Below are 18291 nucleotides of genomic sequence, written 5' to 3' on the forward strand. Positions count from 1 at the left end.
CCACGCTTGGGGTCTGGAAGAGGGGCAGAGGCTGACGCAGGCACCCTAGGGGGAGGAGCCGATGGTGTCAATCGTGAGACTGACTCAGGGGCCAGTACACTCCTCATCACCTCAAAGGCGTCCCTGCCCGGATGCAGAGAAGGCTCAGGCTCCGAAGAAACCAGAAGCCTCCCCCCGCACCGAGGGAGAAGGCTCCGAGGCAGATGTGGGAGCCGAGCTCAACTGGGCCAAAGCACCGAGAGGGAGAGCAGGGTCGGACAAGGGTCCGATGCCACTCGCCCCCTCGGAGCCAACGAGGGAGTCTTGGCACCCAGATCCCTCCAGAGAAGTTACCACGGAAGGGATCGGAGCCGACGACGGAACCGAAAGAGAGGGTATCGGTGCCGACGGTTCCACAACTCGAACCCCAACGAACTCCGGCTCCGAGCTCATAGGAAGAGTTGAAGGAGGAATATCTACAGCTGTGGACGGAGCAGACTCCTGATGAGGAGGGCTGGACAACATTCTAACTAGGGCCTGCGATTTTAAGAGCCTAGTGACCACTCTTTCCAAGTCATGGTCTGAAAGTCTAGAGAACCGAGAAGAGTGGGATGATCGGTGACTACGCTCAGATTGGAGCAGGGGCGACTTCGGAGCCGAACGTATCGACTCCAAAGAAGGAGACCTGGATCTCTTTTGACTCTCAGCAGGCTCCAAAGACCATGTGGGAGCCGACTGGGAGGGAGGGACATAGGTTCCAGCCGGAGCCAAAATGGCTTGTGTGGCTTCACCCAACGACGGCTCCGAACTAGGAGCCGACGGTTTAAGTGGACTGGAAGATTTTGCCGGCTGAGCCTTCACCGGTGAATCTTGGGGTTTAAGCATACCCCTCAGAATCTATTTATTTTTGCACTCCTGCAGGACTCTTGGACTGAAGGCATGACTGACCGAGCAAGAGTCCTGCAGGTGCACAGCACCCAGACAATAAACACAAGAAGTGTGACCATCTGTCAGAGACATCTTCTGACAGCATGAATCACATTTCTTGAATCCGGATGGTTTTGGATCCTTCGACATCCTAAGGAGAAAACCAAGGACAAATTTCCATACAGATGGTTAAGGTAACCAACAGTAAATATACAGTTACCACAAACCACTACAAATACCAATACAACCAAAAAAAATATCTAAAACTATCACTAAACACTAACAGTGATTAATTAGAAGAAAAAACTTTTTTTTTTTTTTTTTTAAAAAGGGAGAAAGACTAACCTCTAACTTAAACGGAAAGAACCTTTCTGTGGAAAAGGGAGAGAAAGGGGGGAGGGGAAACTCTCTAACTAAAACGAATTTCTTAAGGAAGGTGTAATGCTTATCTAGAAGAAAACTAGCTACAATACTAAAGTCTAACTAACGACTAATTCTACACTATCAATATAGATTTTTAATAAGAAAAAATAGTAAAGCTTATACGACCTGAGCCAGTAGAACAACCTCATAGCAGAAGCGGCAAACGAGATCTGGGTATCTAGTGCCAGGCATCATGGGATATAGGGGGGCCTCGAGCCAGTAAGCTCTCGAGCTTTTGATGATGGCCGAGTCGGAGCAGAGGATCGGCTCCAAACCCAACCAGCAAGAATGAAGGCGAGATAGACAACTTAACATCAGAAGTTGCTGCTAAAAATGGATGGCTAGTAGGGTATATAGAATATTGTACAATGTATACACAGGAATATATAAGAATCAATCATTAGAGGTCAGAAAAGATTGAGAAGAGAGATTACATATGTAATTCACAAAGAAACAATGGGAAAACACATGTATGGCTCCCACATATACAACAAGTTTAGAAGATTTAGGATTTTTGCCTGAGTGTTTGCATAGATACTTGTATATGCCAAGAAGACTTCGTAAAGAACATTTCCCTCAGGTAAATGAGAAATGTTGGAGGTGTGATGGAATGGAAAAGAAAGAAGTAACTGCTAACATATCTTTTGGGAGTGCATTGAGTTGGCAGACTTTACAAATTTCCTGCAGAATGCTCTTTTAGATATATTGGATGAGAAAATTGGTACAACTACAGAAATAGTTTCTGAGATAGGATATAGGATCTGAATTGCCTAGATAGGATATAGGATCTGAATTGCCTAGACATAGTAAGGTCTTATTAAGTTTAATTCTGGTTGTTGATAAAAAAGCAAATACTAGAAAATGGAAACCAAAATCTCAGCCAACTGTATTTGATGTAATGAATATTGTAACTCAGATAAAAGAAATGGAATTTGGATCTTTAGAAAGAGGTACAAGCAAATTATATACATAAAAATTGAAATTCTTGGAACAATACACGAAGAATAATGTACTGGGGGAGGAGTGACATTTAAGGGAAGGCAGAAATTAAGCAATTTATGTTATGTTGGACTGATGATAACTGTAGGAACATTACAATGTTTTGGAGGAGAAGTGAGGTTTAAGGGAATTCAGGAATTGAGCAATTTATATAATTTTATGTTGGTTATAATTGTATAAAAAATGTATGTGATGTATACTTTTTTTTTTTTTTTTTAATATGAACATGTTTTTACCCCTCTCATCACACTTTATGATAATCTCTGCAGCAGAGGGATCAAAAACTAAATCTCTATCCAAAGGAGAATTTAAAATCTATTTTTTTTGTGATCACTTGGGAGGTTCTGAAAATGCAGACAGGTAAACCTCCTTTAAACAGCACCAGTAGCCATAGCCCTGGAAAAAGTATCAACAGAATCATGCACACACACTTTAAACAATGAGTTACGACCTGTAAAATGGAAGAAATTAAACAAAAAGTAAGAAGAAAATGCAGACAGCACATTCATCCTACTTTCACAATTAGTCAAACTTTAACATATGAGCCTGAAAGTTCAAAATTCTAAAAATCAGTGTTGTAGAAGCATACACTTTTTCCCCCACAGCTATTATGCAATTATTTTCCCATCCTTGCCAAAAAGAGTAGGCCTGTAATTAACTAAATGTTTAGCGGCAGTAAGACTCACTAAAGCTACAGCTCCTGGGTCAGGTTTGGGATTAGTGTATAAAAACTTAAACTTAAAAGACTGAGGAACTTTGTACAATCTAGCTGCCTTTTTACAATGGATGTTTTTTCCCCCAAAGGGAACTTATCTGTCCAGTAAAGTACAGTTGTGTACACTTACCATAAATGTAGATGTTCGAGTGTATTCACTGTTGCAGTCACTACATTTGGGTTATCTGCTTGCAGGTAGCCCTCAGTCAGCCTGAATAACAAAGTCTTGGGTCCTGCATCGGTTGCTCTTCCGTGACGTCAGGTCGTCAGGGGTATAAAACATGCAACCGACATCATTACATCAGTTTTTCTTGCCCCAGATGTCAGGTGCCCCCCTAATGGGAAGCAATTAAATCTATAAATATACATGGTTATACCTCAAACAAAAAAGCAAATTCACCAAAAAGCTTTTAAGCATTGAAAAGGAGAGAAGAGGTATAGCCAAACAAAGTCGGGGGGGGGGGGGCTGGAGGGAGGGTAACCAGGACTGCAACAGTGAATACACTTGAACATCTACATTTATGATAAGTGTACACAACTGTACTATGTTCTTTGTGTTTCACTGTTGCAGTCATTACATTTGGGTAGATTCCCAAAGCTAAGGATGGGAGGAGGAATTTAGATAGCATTAGGATCAGCTATAAGGCCCTGCAAAACTGCAGTGGCAAAGCCTGCTCTGGATTTAGAGAAAATTGGCAAATGATAATGCTTGGTGAAAGTATGTACAGAACTCCAGGTAGCAGCTTCTAGGATGCCCCTGGTAGGGACGCACCTGAAAAAGGCTGTAGAGGTAGATGCAGCCCTGGTTAAGTTTGCTTTGAAATAGCCTTCCCCTCTGCCCCTGCAGCAAATGCCACCAGCAGTTGTTCAGATTTCCTTTGAGGTTTAGACCTGTCCAAGTAGAATCTAAGTTGTCTGTGCACATCTAAGGAGTGCAGTATCCATTTCCCTTTATTCTGTGGATTAGGAAAGAAGCCAGGCAAATGAATGGCCACACTGGATACCACCTTTGGCATGAAAGAGGGATTGGCCCTGAGGGACACCCTGTCCGCATGAAAGAAGATGAAAAGCTCCACTGCCATAAGGGCCTGTAATTCAGATATCCTTTCTTGCTGAAATGATGGCTAAAATGGAAGCTGTTTTCCAAGAAAGGAATTTTAAATTCTGCAGTAGCAGCTGGCTCAAAAGGAGGAAAGGTGAGTTTCTCCAATACAAAGTTAAGGTCCCAGGCTGGAGCTGGAGCTCTCCTGGGTGGTCTTAAATTTTTGGCCCCTCTGAGGAACTGCCTGGACAGTGGATGAAAGAAAAGGGGAGGTTCTGTGTTATAATGAGCTGAAATGGCTCAGGCATGAATTTTTATTGAGGAAAAAGGCAGGCCCTTGTGAAGCATCTCAGTTAAGTATTGTAAAATCTGCAGTAAACTGGGCACTGCTGTGCTCATCCCTTGAGATTGGTTCCAGGCACAGAATCTTTTCCATTTTTCAGCATAAGATTTTCTAGTACTAGGCCTCCTTGCCTCTAAAATGACATCCATCACTGGTTTACTGAGGGATGGTAAAGGAGAGGTTAGGTAATTAGCCAGGCTCCTAGGTTCCGTGTTTGAAGCTGAGGGTGCAGAATCTGGTTCTCCTGCTGAGACAGCAGGGTAGGAGTCTGAGGCAGGTGCCATGGGGCCAACAGTGACACTTTGGAGAGCAGAGGCAGAAAAGGAAAGGCATAAACTGATAGGTTCTTCCAGCTGAAGGACAGAGCATCCACCTTCCAAGCTTGTCTGTGGGGAGTCCTTGCACAACTGATAGTTCTGGTGGGAGGCAAACAGGTCTATATCTGGGCTCCCCCATTTGCTTGTTAACATGTTGAAAATCCTTGGTTCCTGTTTCCACTCATGTGGGTCCATGAGGGTTCTGCTTAGTCTATCTGCCAGCGTATTTAGGTTTCCTGGCGGGAATTGAGCTTGTAGATGTACTTGGTAGCTCAAGGCTGTGTTCCACAATGCCATGGCTAGTCTGCAGAGGGGCTAAGAATGTGTACCCCCCCTGATTGTTTATGTAGTACATAACCGTGGTGTTGTCTGTCTTTACCATTAATTGTCCTGGAAGAATGTGGTCCTTGAAGGCTGTCAGAGCATTCTGTACAGCTAACATTTCTTTATCATTGATGTGAAGGTGCATTTGAATTGGGTTCCATTTGCCCTGAACGTACTTCCCTGCCAGGTGTGCCCCCCCCATGCATAGTCTGATGTGTCTGTTGTTAGGGTTTGGGCGGCAGTGAGTAGTGTGTATGGTAGTCCCTTGTTTTGGTGGCAGGCCTCTGCCCACCAAAGGAACTCTAGGCGTAGACAAGGAATGATAGGAATCATTGCTTCTAGATCATGAGAATGTTGACACCATAGGCTTTTTAGATACCATTGTAGTTTCCCTCATATGCAGTCTTGCATATGGAATTAGAAGAATGCAGGAGGCCATGAACCCCAAGCTTGTAGCATTTGCCTTGCAGATAGCAGGGTTTTTGTGATCACTTGTTTGAAGTAGAGTGTCAAGTGAATTTGTTTCTCTGGTGTGAGGAAAGCCATCTGGGAAGTTGTATTCAAGCTTGCTCCCAGGAATATAATTTGTTGGCAGGGAACCAGGTGTGATTTCTTTTCGTTTATGGTGTACCCCAGACAAATTAGCACCCTTTGTACAAAAACCAGATGATTCAAAAGTATATCCTGGTTTTCTTCCTGAATTAGACAATCGTCCAGGTATTTGTATATTTGAATATTTCTTTGCCTGCAAGATGCAATGACTGGAACTAGACACTTTGTGAATACCCTGGGAGCAGTAGATAAGCCAAAGGGCAGTGCAGAGAACTGATAGTGTGTGTAGCCTGCTTTGAAGAGCAGGTATCTTCTGCAATACTCCTGGATTGGGATGTGCAGGTATGCTTCCTTTAAATTTAGTGTTTCCAACAAGGCATCTTTGCTTAGCATATGAAGCAACTGGTGAGGAGTCAGCATCTTGAATTTTGGAATCAACAAAAAGGTGTTTAGAGTAGGCAGGTCCAGGATAGGATGCCATGAATTGTCTTTTCTGGGTACCAGGAAAAATCTCGAGTAGAAACCTTGTCCATTTTTCTCTTCTGGTACCAACTGAATAGCCTTTATGCTTAAGAGAGAGAGAGAGTACTTGCTTTTAGGCCTCTGCCCACTGCTTTGGAGGTAGATCCGGCCAACTGCTTGGAGTTGGTGATGTGTAGAAGTGAAATCTAATGCAGGATTTAAAACACATCTTAAAACTGTTAGAACTTGACAGCAGCAATAAAATGAAAATGTTACAAAATATAGCCACTGACACATTTAAAAGAGAATTATCTATTAAGACGAGACTGTAAGAATTCCAAAGGGATCCCATGAACTCAGACAAGTTAGTAATTTTAGCAGAATGCCTATTAGTTAACGTAACATTGCTTCTGATTCTAAATCTAAAGTTGCGCTAAAAATGTGTAACCTTCTGTGAAATAAAAAAAGCTAGTAATTAGTTAACTTGTTTTAGATGCAGAGGAAGGGGCCAGAGAGTTTCTGTTCCACTAATACTGAAGAAAATACTGGTATTAAAAACGTGAAAATTGAAATACATGCTACAAATGAAACTGTTCTGTGGAAAGTGACAATGCTGAAGCACGGCATACTGAATCAGTGCAATGTCACTGTGTGACAATCAAGCTACTTGTTTGGAAGTAGCAGAGGATCAGGCTTTATTGTTTCTGAAAGTATGACTATCATTGACAGATATTTATGTGTGTGCCAACATAACATGATATGTAGGCTTACAGTTACAAAAAGGAATACTCCCTCACACATGCAGAAATTCAGAGTTGTAGGAAAATGTTTGCTTTCTACAGAAAATGTTTGCTTTCTACAGCTGTGGCTCTTGACTTGACTCAATGTGTTATCATACAGAACAATTTCAGTACTTTAAAACTACTGTAGGAACAGGAGTGTCTACTACAGTAAGGAAGGCTAATGCACCTAATAAGGAGGATGTAAATCAACAGTTCATTATTGTCATTCAGTGTAAGAATGTGTGTGTGTGGGGGGGGGGCAGCAGGACAGTGACACTCTTACAGAGATCCAAACATTAAAACCAGGAGGAGGAAATTAGCATACAAGCTATGAAAGGGACTGAAATTTTGTTAAAATTAGATGGTAGGAAGACATGCGTGTGATACCAGAAGATCAGCACAAAGCCAGTACTATAGGAAGTACCAGTATAGGAACTAAAGAAAAATCAGTAAAAGGCAGGTACCGGCACAGAGATTTACATAAAGTGCTAATACCAAAACAAAGAAAATGCAAACTGAAAAAGAAAGGCATTTAAGTAAGGACACTCAGAGTAAAGAAATTGTAGTAAGTACTAAATATGAAATAAACAAGAAAATGTAGAGATCTAAATCCATTCTGGTCAAAGGGAACAGAAAATTAAAGAAAAAGAAGGAAACTCTCAAAAAGATTATTCAGACAGTGGAAAAGTTAAAGAAGAAGGAGATTTTTTTTTTTTTTGCCCAGAGCTATTCTTTACAGAGGAAGACACCAGTACTGTCAGTGTTTAGAAAGAAAGTTGTACCATCCACCTCAGGAAAATCTATTGAAGAAATTAATTCTGAATTAGTAGGTTTACAAGTAAGCCACAAAAAGTGTGAAGATAAAACTTATATTTATTTGTGTATTTATTTAACATTTGTTAACCGTGAAAGTCTGACTTGAAACTAAGTCAATTTTCAGCGGAGGCCCGGGGACAAACACTCCAGATGCATGTCTTAGAGCAAAAGAGAATATAACCAAGAATAAGATAAGAGGATAATGAACAATTACTTTTAATCCTATTCTGAATTAAAAGATAATCTCTTACTTACAGTAAATAAAGTCAAAGAGCATTTTACGCCAAATAGTGCCAAAACTTTTTAAGAGAATAATAAAGTCACCCATAGTCACATATTAGGAGGTTCATCAGGAATAGACAAAAAAGGCAACAGTCTTAGACAGAAATTACTAGCCAGGTATAATGAAAGAAGCTCAAAGTTTCTGCACTTTTTGTTAAGACTGTCAGAAAAACACCCATCCTGGAGTTAAGAGACCACCGATTCCCAGATTCCAATTCCTATTACAGGGGTGTTATTTGAGCACACAGCTAAAAACATTGTGATAGCAAAAGCTAGCAAATGGTATTAGCACATACAATAATTGACGGTGCTACAAAGTTTCCAGAAGCTACACCACTGTACAAGGCTAACGCTATTGCCAGAAAGCAGACATAATGATTCTTTAAAGTGGCATTCCTAAGGAGATACTTACTGACAAGTAACACACTTTATGTCAATAGTACTGCATCAGCTGTGCCAGTGCTTCAATTTTAAGCAGTTAAAATATCAGTATTTCATTTTTAATTTATTTTTAATTTGCTAACCATGCGGAGAGACTAATCTGAAGACCCTTTTCAGACATGACTTGGACCTTAGGCACTTACAATATATAGTTTGGAATCAAAAGAGCCAAGTATGAAAGTTTGAATTTAAAGTTTGTTGATGTATTTTTAATTTATTTTTGAGGGATTAGTAGAGCAGTTCAGTAAAACACTGAAATCTATGCTAAGAAAAGCATCTGAAAGAGATGGTTAAGAACCAAGTCCAGATGATATCATACTTGGTGTGTGTAAAGAGATGCGTATGTCACAAGCTTCAAATGGATTTTACCCAGCTGAACACTTGCAAAGGAGGCATCCAGTAGTTCTGTCTGATGTTGCTAAAGACACATGGGTAGAACAGAAGTCACCATTTCAAAGCATGGCAGAACATTATGTTAGGTGCAGGACGGACTAAAGCTGGTTATGACACTGAGGTGTGCAACAAGGAGTTTTTGACAAGCCTGTCTGACTTAGACAACTTAATCCAGGGGAATTAGGCATTAGTAGGGGATTAGGTATTAATATTAGTACCCTCCACTGAGAATAAATTCCTAGCTAAGTGGCAAGGTCCTGCTTTACATTACCGAAAGGCTAAATGCAGTGAACTATAAGGTTAAACTATCAGGAAAGAGAAAAATAAAGCAAATCTATGCATTAATAAACTAAAGCTATGGAAGGAAGTGGACATTTCTGTGGTTAACTTGTGGTTAACTTGTAAATTGAAATCCATACAGGAAAGAATACAGAATTTCTAACTGAAGTACAGTAATGTGAAATCTTGTCAAAAGTGCAAGTACAGTTTCTTAATTTAACAAGAAATAAGATTTTTTTATCACGAATTAAAGATCATTACACAGAAATGCCTTTAAGAACTAAACTATAAAGCAACTTTCATGTAACTAGTCTAGTCCAGGTACAGATTTGCTGCATCCAGGATGCTTTGTAAGCTTCTGAGCCCCCCAAGCCTTTCTGTGTTTGAGGGAAGCCTTCCAGCTTATCAGTGGGAGTGGTAAGCATTAGTTAGCCTATCTACCACAAGAGGAGTGGTCCCTGGCCCAGAAATTGTAGCTATTGGCCGTTTTGGGCAGTTTTCTTCCATCTCTTTCAACTTTCTGATTTGAAAGCTGCACTTGCGCTTGTTTCCTGCCTTTCCTGTTAACTAGCCTAATCCAGATAAAGAGTTGCTGTATCCAGGATTGTTGATAAGCTTCTGAGCCCCCCAAGCCTTTCTGTGTTGGAGGGAAGCCTTCTAGCTTATCAGTGGGAGTGGTAAGCAGTAGGTAAGCTTATCTACCACAAGAGGAGTGGCTCCTGGCTCAGAACTTGTACCTTATTGGCCATTTGAGTAGTTTTTTTCCCCATCTCTTTCAACTTTCTGGTTTAAAACCCACATTTACACTTGTTTCCTGCCTTTCCTGTAACTAGTCTAGTCCAGGTACAGATTTGCTGTATCCAGGACTCTTTGAATGCTTCTGAGACCCCCCAAACATTTATGTGTTGGAGGGAAGCCTTCTAGCTTGTTAGTGGGAGTGGTAAGCATTAGGTAGCCTATCTACCACAAGAGTTGTGGTTCCTGGCCCAGAAATTGTAGCTGTTGGCCGTTTGGGCAGTTTTTTTTCCATCTCTTTCAACTTTCTGGTTTAAAAGCTACACTTGCGCTTGTTTCCCACCTTTCCTGTAACTAGCCTAGTCCAGATACAGAGTTGCTGTATCCAGGACTGTTGGTAAGCTTCTGAGCCCTGCAAGCCTTTCTGTGTTGGAGGAAAGCCTTCTAGCTTATCAGTGGGAGTGGTAAGCACTAGGTAGCCTGTCTACCACAACAGGAGTGGTTCTTGGCCCAGAAATTGTAGTTTATTGACCATTTGGGCAGTTTGTCCATCTGTTTCAACCTTTTGGTTTAAAAGACCATATATGAGCTTGTTTCCCATCTTTCCTGTAACTAACCTACTGGGAAGCATTAGAAAGCCTTAAACTGATACAAGCCTTTTAGCTTAGATGAGAGACTTTGGAGTGATTAAGTATCAGTTTTCTGTATTTTCTTGCTGTACTTAACTGTTTTCCGACTAAACGCTGATTTTCCAACGTTTATTGTGATTCAAAAGCTTGTTTTTTTCACATATTCTATTTAATTGACTGCCTGCACTTCTAAAAAGTCATTTTTTGTTTAAATAATTTCTTTAACTGTTGTAGGCTACACACTAAAGTGTGATAGCATTTTCTGATCGTTTGTAGTCGTTTAAAGCTGTTTTAAGTGTATTTTTTACTGTTTTTGCCTTATCTTTTTAAAAAAACAAAAAAAAATTTCTTGTTTCCCAGCTTTCGAGTCCAGTTTTCAGGCTAGTGCTGAATTCAGGGCTGTGTTACAAGTTTCTGAGTTGCTCATACCTTACTTGGACAGAAGAAAGTTTCTCTGTTCACCTGTGAGAGAGGGGAGCTTTGAGCAGCCTATCTGTCCCTGGAGGAGTGGTTCCAGCCCAGAAGTTAGTAGTTTATTGATCACTTTGGGCTAATTTCTATCTCTTTCATTTCCTTGCTATAAAAAACACATTTGCATGGTTTTGCGTGCTGGGCAGCGCCGGTTAGCTAGGGTTAAATTATTCCCGGCTCCACTAAGTCTCCTCTTCAGTTTTTCCCTTGAAACTAGTCTAACTCTCAACCTAAGCACTCAAAAAGCATCCTACAGCCCAGCACTTGCTCAGACCTAATAGCAAGCACTAATATACCCTGACACTTGATTGCCCAGCAGGACAAGGCTCTTTATTCACCCCTCACCAACCAAGCGACTAAGCAGCTCACCCTACTATTCAGGCATGACCAAAAGTCAATTTCAGGTGCACTCTCCAGTCCAGCTGGTGAATCTGGGTATCCTGAGGCAATGTTACAACTGCCTCATGTACACAGACAACCCTCTACTCCTACCACAAAACACTAACACATGCGAGAGATGCAATTATACAGCCAAACTGGAGGCTAAGCTCTCTTCACCCAAGACTGGAGCAGACAGTCAAGAGGAGAAGGTTAACACTTGCACCACACCTCCAGCCACACATAGACCTACTAAACCAGCAATGGAAAAAAATACACAAACACACAAAATCATACTCAGAGGCTCTAAATAAAAACCTGAAAAAGCATCAGAGACCTCCAAAGTAGACACCCAAACAACCTGCACCTCCCGTCACAAACCAGACAACAAAAAAACACAAAATCAGTGTGCCGCAAAATCACAGCCCTTAAGGCAAAACAACATACCTAGCACACCAGTAATAGGTGACTCTACAGTCATGCACACTGACGTCCCACTCACTAGGCTGGACAAGCAGAAGGTGACTGTTAGCTGCCTGTCGGGAGCCAGAATCCACCACATAACACAAGCACTCAGGTTACTGCAGAACAAGTACAAATATGACTCTGTCATTGTTCATGTTGGTGTGAATGACCTGAGGCATACCTCCCTGGACTACATGAAAAGAGACATGGAAGAGCTCTTTGATTATGTAGCCCAGGATGGTATGACCCTGACCCTGAGTAGCATCCTGCCCTCACCAAGAATGATACCTCAGTATAAAGAAAAAATGATCAATTTCAACAATTGGCTAAGCTTCTGGTGTCATTCAAAGGGGATCCAGTGTCTGTCAGCCTGGGACGACATGCTCGACAAGCCGTGTTGCTTCGCAAGAGACGGCTTGCACCTGTCACCCCTAGGCTTTCGAATACTGGCCAAGGCTACTGTTGCCCTCATAGTGACTTTTTTAGGCAAGGCTCAAAAGTCAAATCCACCTCTGTAAACAGCACAATTAACAAAAAACTGAGGGTTATGCTACTCAATGCCAGGAGTTTAAATTTCAAAATGCACGTGCTCGAAGCACTCCTCAGTATGGAGGACGTCGACATCTGTGCAGTAACTGAAACCTGGTTCAAGGCTCCAGACAGTACCCCAGCACTACCGCGCTACAACTCATACCACACATTTCGGCCACAGAACATGGACCGAAACACAAAAGGAGGGGGTGTATCCATATTCATCAAGGATACCTACACCTCCAGGTTAGTGGTGCAGCATGATACATCTGAGATCATGCATGTGCAACTAACATCGGGCAAAATCTGCAATGCAAATTTTGGCCTGCTACAGATCACCCTCCATTTCCCAGAACCATCAATCCACCTTTCTGGAGACACTGGAAAACATGAAGATCCCACTGAACACCCTGATATTGGGCAATTTCAATTACCCTACCATTAACTGGGAAAACTACTCGAGTACAAACTCCCAGGCCCAGCGCTTCCTGGAATTCATCAACTCAAACGCCCTGTATTAGCTGGTAAACTTCCCTACCAGAAGTAAAAACATATTGGACCTGGTCATCACCGACATGGGCGACAGGTGTTCCACACCGGAGGTCAACCAGTCACTAGTTAGGTCAGACCATAAACTAATCACGCTGGATGTCCATACCCTACCACCATACCCAACTAAGGAAACCACAGTAAAAAACTTTTCTAAAGCAAACTTCAAGTTTCACAGCCCCCCACGCTAAAGGATAACACTGCCCAAGATGCTGAAATCTTTACAAATGCACTCTATGAGCACCTACAAGGATGCATGGATTGTGCTATCCCTAGCAAAACCAAGATTCACTCTTCTAGGAGAAGGAAACTAGTCTGGTGGACCCCTGCCATAAACAGGCTATACAATAGGAGGAGGAAACTAGTTCAGAAAAAAAGCAAGTCCAAGAAGGAAAGACATCCCTGATCAGTATCAGTAAAAAACTAAGGTCCCTCATAAATCATCCAAGGCTAAATTCGAAAGAAAAACAGCCAAGAATTCAAAAGATAACCACAAAGCCTTGTTTAGCTATGTTACGAATCTAAGTGGCAACTCGCAGATATGCACTGAACTAGTGCAAAATGGCACAGAATATACTGAACCTACTGATATTGCCAACATCCTGGCAGATAGATTCAGTGCAAACTTCACCCCCTCTCTCACGGCCAAAATGGACCACAACAATACTGGAAAAGTGTAGTGTCCCGGAAATCACAGAAGCACAGGTGAAGACAGCCCTTTCAAAAGCCAAAAACACAGCGTCAATGGGGCCAGATGGTGTCCCAGGTTGCGTCTTGCACAAACTACAGAATGAACTAACCCCCACTTAAACACGCTGTTCAACCTCAGCCTCTCAACAGGCTACGTGCCCATAGAATGGCGCACAGCAACAGTTATTCCACTCCACAAAGGAGGGGCCAAAATTGACCCTGGTAACTATCGCCCCATAAGCCTGACTAGCCTGGTCTGCAAGGCTATGCAGCGCATCATCATGGAACTCATTAACAAAGACATTGGGAACCTTCAAACACTTGACCCAACTCAGTTCGGCTTTGTTAAGGGCAGATCATGCCTACTAAACCTGGTTGACTTCTTCGAGACAGTCACCAAGGCCATAGACGAGGGAAAGGTGTGGTTCACACAGCCTAACTTGACCTCACCAAGGCTTTCAACACTATTCCCCACTCAGGTATTACAGAAAAACTCAAGAGCCTGAATATAAACCCCTACATCACGAGATGGGTTGCAGAACTCGCACAGTAAAAATAGCGGACTCCAGGTCCGACTCTAAATCAGTCACAAGTGGTGTCCCGCAAGGCTTGGTCCTGGCACCCCCTACTGTTCAGCATATACTTCTCAGAAGTACAGGCAAACACTGGAGGACTATGGCTAACCAAGTTCGCTGATGACTGCAAACTGGGAGTCATAACTGACTCTCCGGCTGAAACGGACATCCTCCAAAAGGGCCTTACTGAGACGGACACCTGGTGTCAAAGTCATGGCCTCAAGCTAAATGCCACAAAATGCATAGTCACCCTGTTTGGGAAAAACAGCCCCCTTAATACAGAAGAGGTAATAAGAGATCTGGAGACCCAGGTAGATAGTAATCTCTCCTTTGAGAATCATATTACCAAAGTAGTTAGAACATCCTTCTATGTAGTCCATCTAATTACTAAAGGGTTCGCATCTAGAAATTAAGAGGTTATAGTGCCCCTCTACTCACCACTCATCAGACCCATCATAGAGTACAATGCCCCATTTGGGATGTACCTCATACAAGACACTTCCAACAGCTGGAAAGACCACAAAAGTACCTCACCAAGAGGATTACTGGCCTCAAACATATGTCTTATGCAGCCCAACTGAAAAAAGCGGCTGTACTCAGTGGCATATTGCTTACTCAGAGGTGATCTCTGCCTCACTTACAAAGCCATGTCCAACTCAGAATTGATTGACATGCTCCGCCTAAAGAAATCGCCACATGTTCTAGTGAGCTAAACCTCGCCACAACAATAGAACATGCTGGAGGGATAGATTCCTGTCACAGAGACTCCCCATGCTTTGGAACAAAATTCCAAACTACATCAGGCAGAGCCCCTCACTAACATTCTTCAAGAGAAACCTTAACGAGTGGATGGGTAACAGAGAATATACCTATGGGATCACTTCATTGGCTCCACTTGACAGAGGATAAATTAATTAATCAATGAGGCGGAGAAAGCAGACACACTCTGGCTAGGCTTATAAATGCCCTCGGGCAGGTAGCCTAGTACCTACATATGAACCTACGAACTGGAGTGAATGTTAGACTGAAACCTTAAATAGTACCACAGTCACAGAAGCAATTAATAATAGAATAAGTTCAAAACTGCTCAACTAAGAAATGATTGAAGATTCACAGTCTATTTAGAATAGTAATGCTTGGAGACATCTGCCTTTGGGGGAGGGGCTATGAAGGTAGCGACACTTGAAGGAGCAGGTTATGCTTACCTCTTGAAGCCTTGTAGACATATCCTGATGGCTACCTCAAGGATATGTCATGACTGGTTCTTGCCAATTTAGGGAACAAGTTGGCAGAGTCATGATGACTAGCACTCATGCTGTTCTAGAACAAATGGGCAGTGTGAAGATAGTCAGCTGTATGGCCAGCTAAATGCAGAGACCCCCCCACCCCCCCCAAAAAAAAAAATAAGCAAAATACCATCTAGTGAGAAGCTGCTGATTGTTCCCAGGACTGGGTTGGAGACTTCGGGAAAACAGACCTTTGCCTGTCTTGCTCCAATTCTGTGGGATCAACTACATTCCCGAAAGGTATGTAGTAAAAGGAATCAAAGGTTCCTTAAATACCATGTTTTTAGAAAAGTCTACCCAAGTTCAGATAGTCTGTTTTCATTTAAGAAAACTAATGTTAATAACTTATCAGTTAATTGTGATGTTACATCCTGTACTGACAAAATTACTTGTCATTACAGATTTTTTTTTTTTTTTTTAACAGTGCCTAGGCTTAAGCACCATAATAAATTAAACATAAAGCTTACTAATATTTACTATGGGACACACAGTAACAATAATTAAAATAACTGTTACTACTCCTTCGCTGTCTGAATAACAATTCACAATAGCAACTTTTATGTAACGATGTCTACATAAAATGAAACAAATTATCTCACACTACTTACCAGTGGGTCATGCACAATAGACCTCCAGCGGTGGCACACTAAACTGATACGTAGGTACAGGTCTTCTGCTGGCAAGTAACTAAAAATGCACCTTAGCAGTTCATCAGGTAAGTGTTCAATATGTCCCTGGGGTTCTGCATAAGGCACACTGTTTTCAACAAGTCCATAATATATATTAAAAACTGGGTCAACTGTTAATAATTCCCCCCTTTCTGGATCATTTTTACCTCTGTATGACATCTGAGAATTATCAACAAAGCAAGGCTTCTTACTAAACCTATCCCATGTAGTCTGTTCCAGTTCTCTACTGCATGATGCTTGTGGTGATGAACGTCTCTTGCTAAATGTTGCGGTTTCCAGATTTTCAATATAACTAATTTCTTCCAAGTCCTCTTCAGAAAAAAACATGTCATCATCCATGCTTTCGTCAAGCTGACAAGATGGTTCAATGACTGCCTTTGTACCTCCTCCTTCATCCATTTTTGTAACCTGCTGTCTGCAGAAACCTGTTTTCTTAAAGAAGTCTGTAATACAGCTCTGAGATGCATAAAATTCAGCATCTATTTGAAATAGTAAAAGAAAGACAAAATCATTATACTTTAAAGCATATATTGAAATGCATAAATTTGTGTATCAAATATTTCTAGCAACAGTCAATTTTCACATTAAAAGACATATTGCTGCCAATTTTCTGCATTATTCACTTTAAGTACTTACTACACATATACTTACACCTACTTATACTTACAGCATTTAAAAATATACAGACAGCAACATAAACAGACTGATTCACGGCTACGAAGACCTTCAGATCCCTTCCATGTTTAAAACTGAATTAAAATATCATGATGTATTACTTTGGAAAAGACAATGTTAAATTCTCTACTGTTTTTCTTTTTAATAATCTGCATAAAGAAGCAGTGTTTTTTGAGTTATCCATTTACAAGTTTCATATACATCTAATATGGTGAGTATTCACATACCTTAGTCTGCCAACCCATTTTCATTGGGTCTACTTTAAAAAAAAACACCTTTACCAAATTACCACTTGTGACACAGGCAAACTTACATTTATATAAAAGAAATTAAACCACATCAACAAGTAGTTCATATTTACATATAATTCATATCTGTTTTGTTATCATATAAGCTATGCATCATTACTTAAATTATTCAGTTTCCACCTTCTCTTAAACTTACTCCTCAAACATGTTTCTGCATGCACTGCTCCCACAATTTATATTTTGTCTATGTAATTTACTCCTACCCTTTTTTTAAAAATCTCACTTCCTGTTCATTCTCTGTTACAATATACAATACTTCAAGTATATTTCGTTTAGACTTTGATTTCCATTTTCTAGCACTTTTTTTTTTTTTGGCAGCCATCGCAATTAAACTTGACAAGGCCTTAATATGTACTGGCAATTCAAAGCCTGTATCCCAGCTAAAAAAATAATTTCCTTATTTACACTTTTGTTCTCCCAGTATTCCTGACAGAGCACTTTGTACGGACTTTTTTTACAGTCTGTAAACTCACTACACTCCCAAAACATATGTTCCCAGTTACCACCTTCTTCCCCATCATACCTTCAACACTTGCCATATATCCGAAGAAAATTTCTTTTGGAGTCTGCTTGGGATATAAAAATATGCATGCAAACACTTCCAGGTAAAAATCCAAAAATCATCTAGATTTTTTTGCATATTTGGGAGCCATACATAATGTCCTCCCATTGTTACTTTGTGAACTGCATATCTAATCTCTCTTCCCAATCTTTTCTGACCTCTGCTGACTGATTCTGTGACACTCCCAAGTCCAGCTATCTGGAATGTTGTAAATAATCATATGTCATTTGTGAATATTAATATGATTCATATGCTTGTCTGACAAATGTGAGAGAAATATATGTTATGTGTATATTAAACTACTGGTGCAGAAGTGTGTGTTGAACAGGGTTTCTCCAGTACTGAGCTTCAAGGGTGTATCCACAGTGTACCCTACTGGAAAAAAAAACAGAAATGTATATAAACTATATACCTGTGTAAATGTGTATTTTAATAGTAGAAGCTGGAACATACAGAGTTATTTTCTTGATGTTTTGCAAGTTAAGTTGAAATTAAAAGTGTTTTACAGTCGCGTTATCTCTCAAGTTTCAATGCAGCAAGCAGACACAATGTCTAGAGCTAGAAGGTTTTAAATGTAAAAGCGTTTTATTGTTTTATGACTTCCATGTTCTGCAAACTTCTGAGAGATGTGTACTTCTCAGACAGAGATGTTAAAATTCTGTTAGTATCTGC

General features: G+C 40.9%; 1 protein-coding gene across 2 annotated transcripts in view; it reads right to left on the bottom strand.

The window, feature by feature from the left end:
* The window catches only part of FBH1 (F-box DNA helicase 1), a 1264666-nt gene that overhangs the window by 936072 nt on the left and 310303 nt on the right, over positions 1-18291 (bottom strand). For both annotated transcript variants that reach the window (XM_044088820.1, XM_044088821.1), the window contains one exon: positions 15994-16553. In XM_044088820.1, coding sequence (XP_043944755.1) covers positions 15994-16553 — 560 coding nt within the window. The remainder of the gene's footprint in view (positions 1-15993; positions 16554-18291) is intronic.

Source organism: Protopterus annectens, chromosome 11.part0 (assembly GCF_019279795.1).
Source record: "Protopterus annectens isolate FY-2018-M chromosome 11.part0, PAN1.0, whole genome shotgun sequence".
In the NCBI taxonomy this organism is placed as follows: Eukaryota; Metazoa; Chordata; order Ceratodontiformes; family Protopteridae; genus Protopterus; species Protopterus annectens.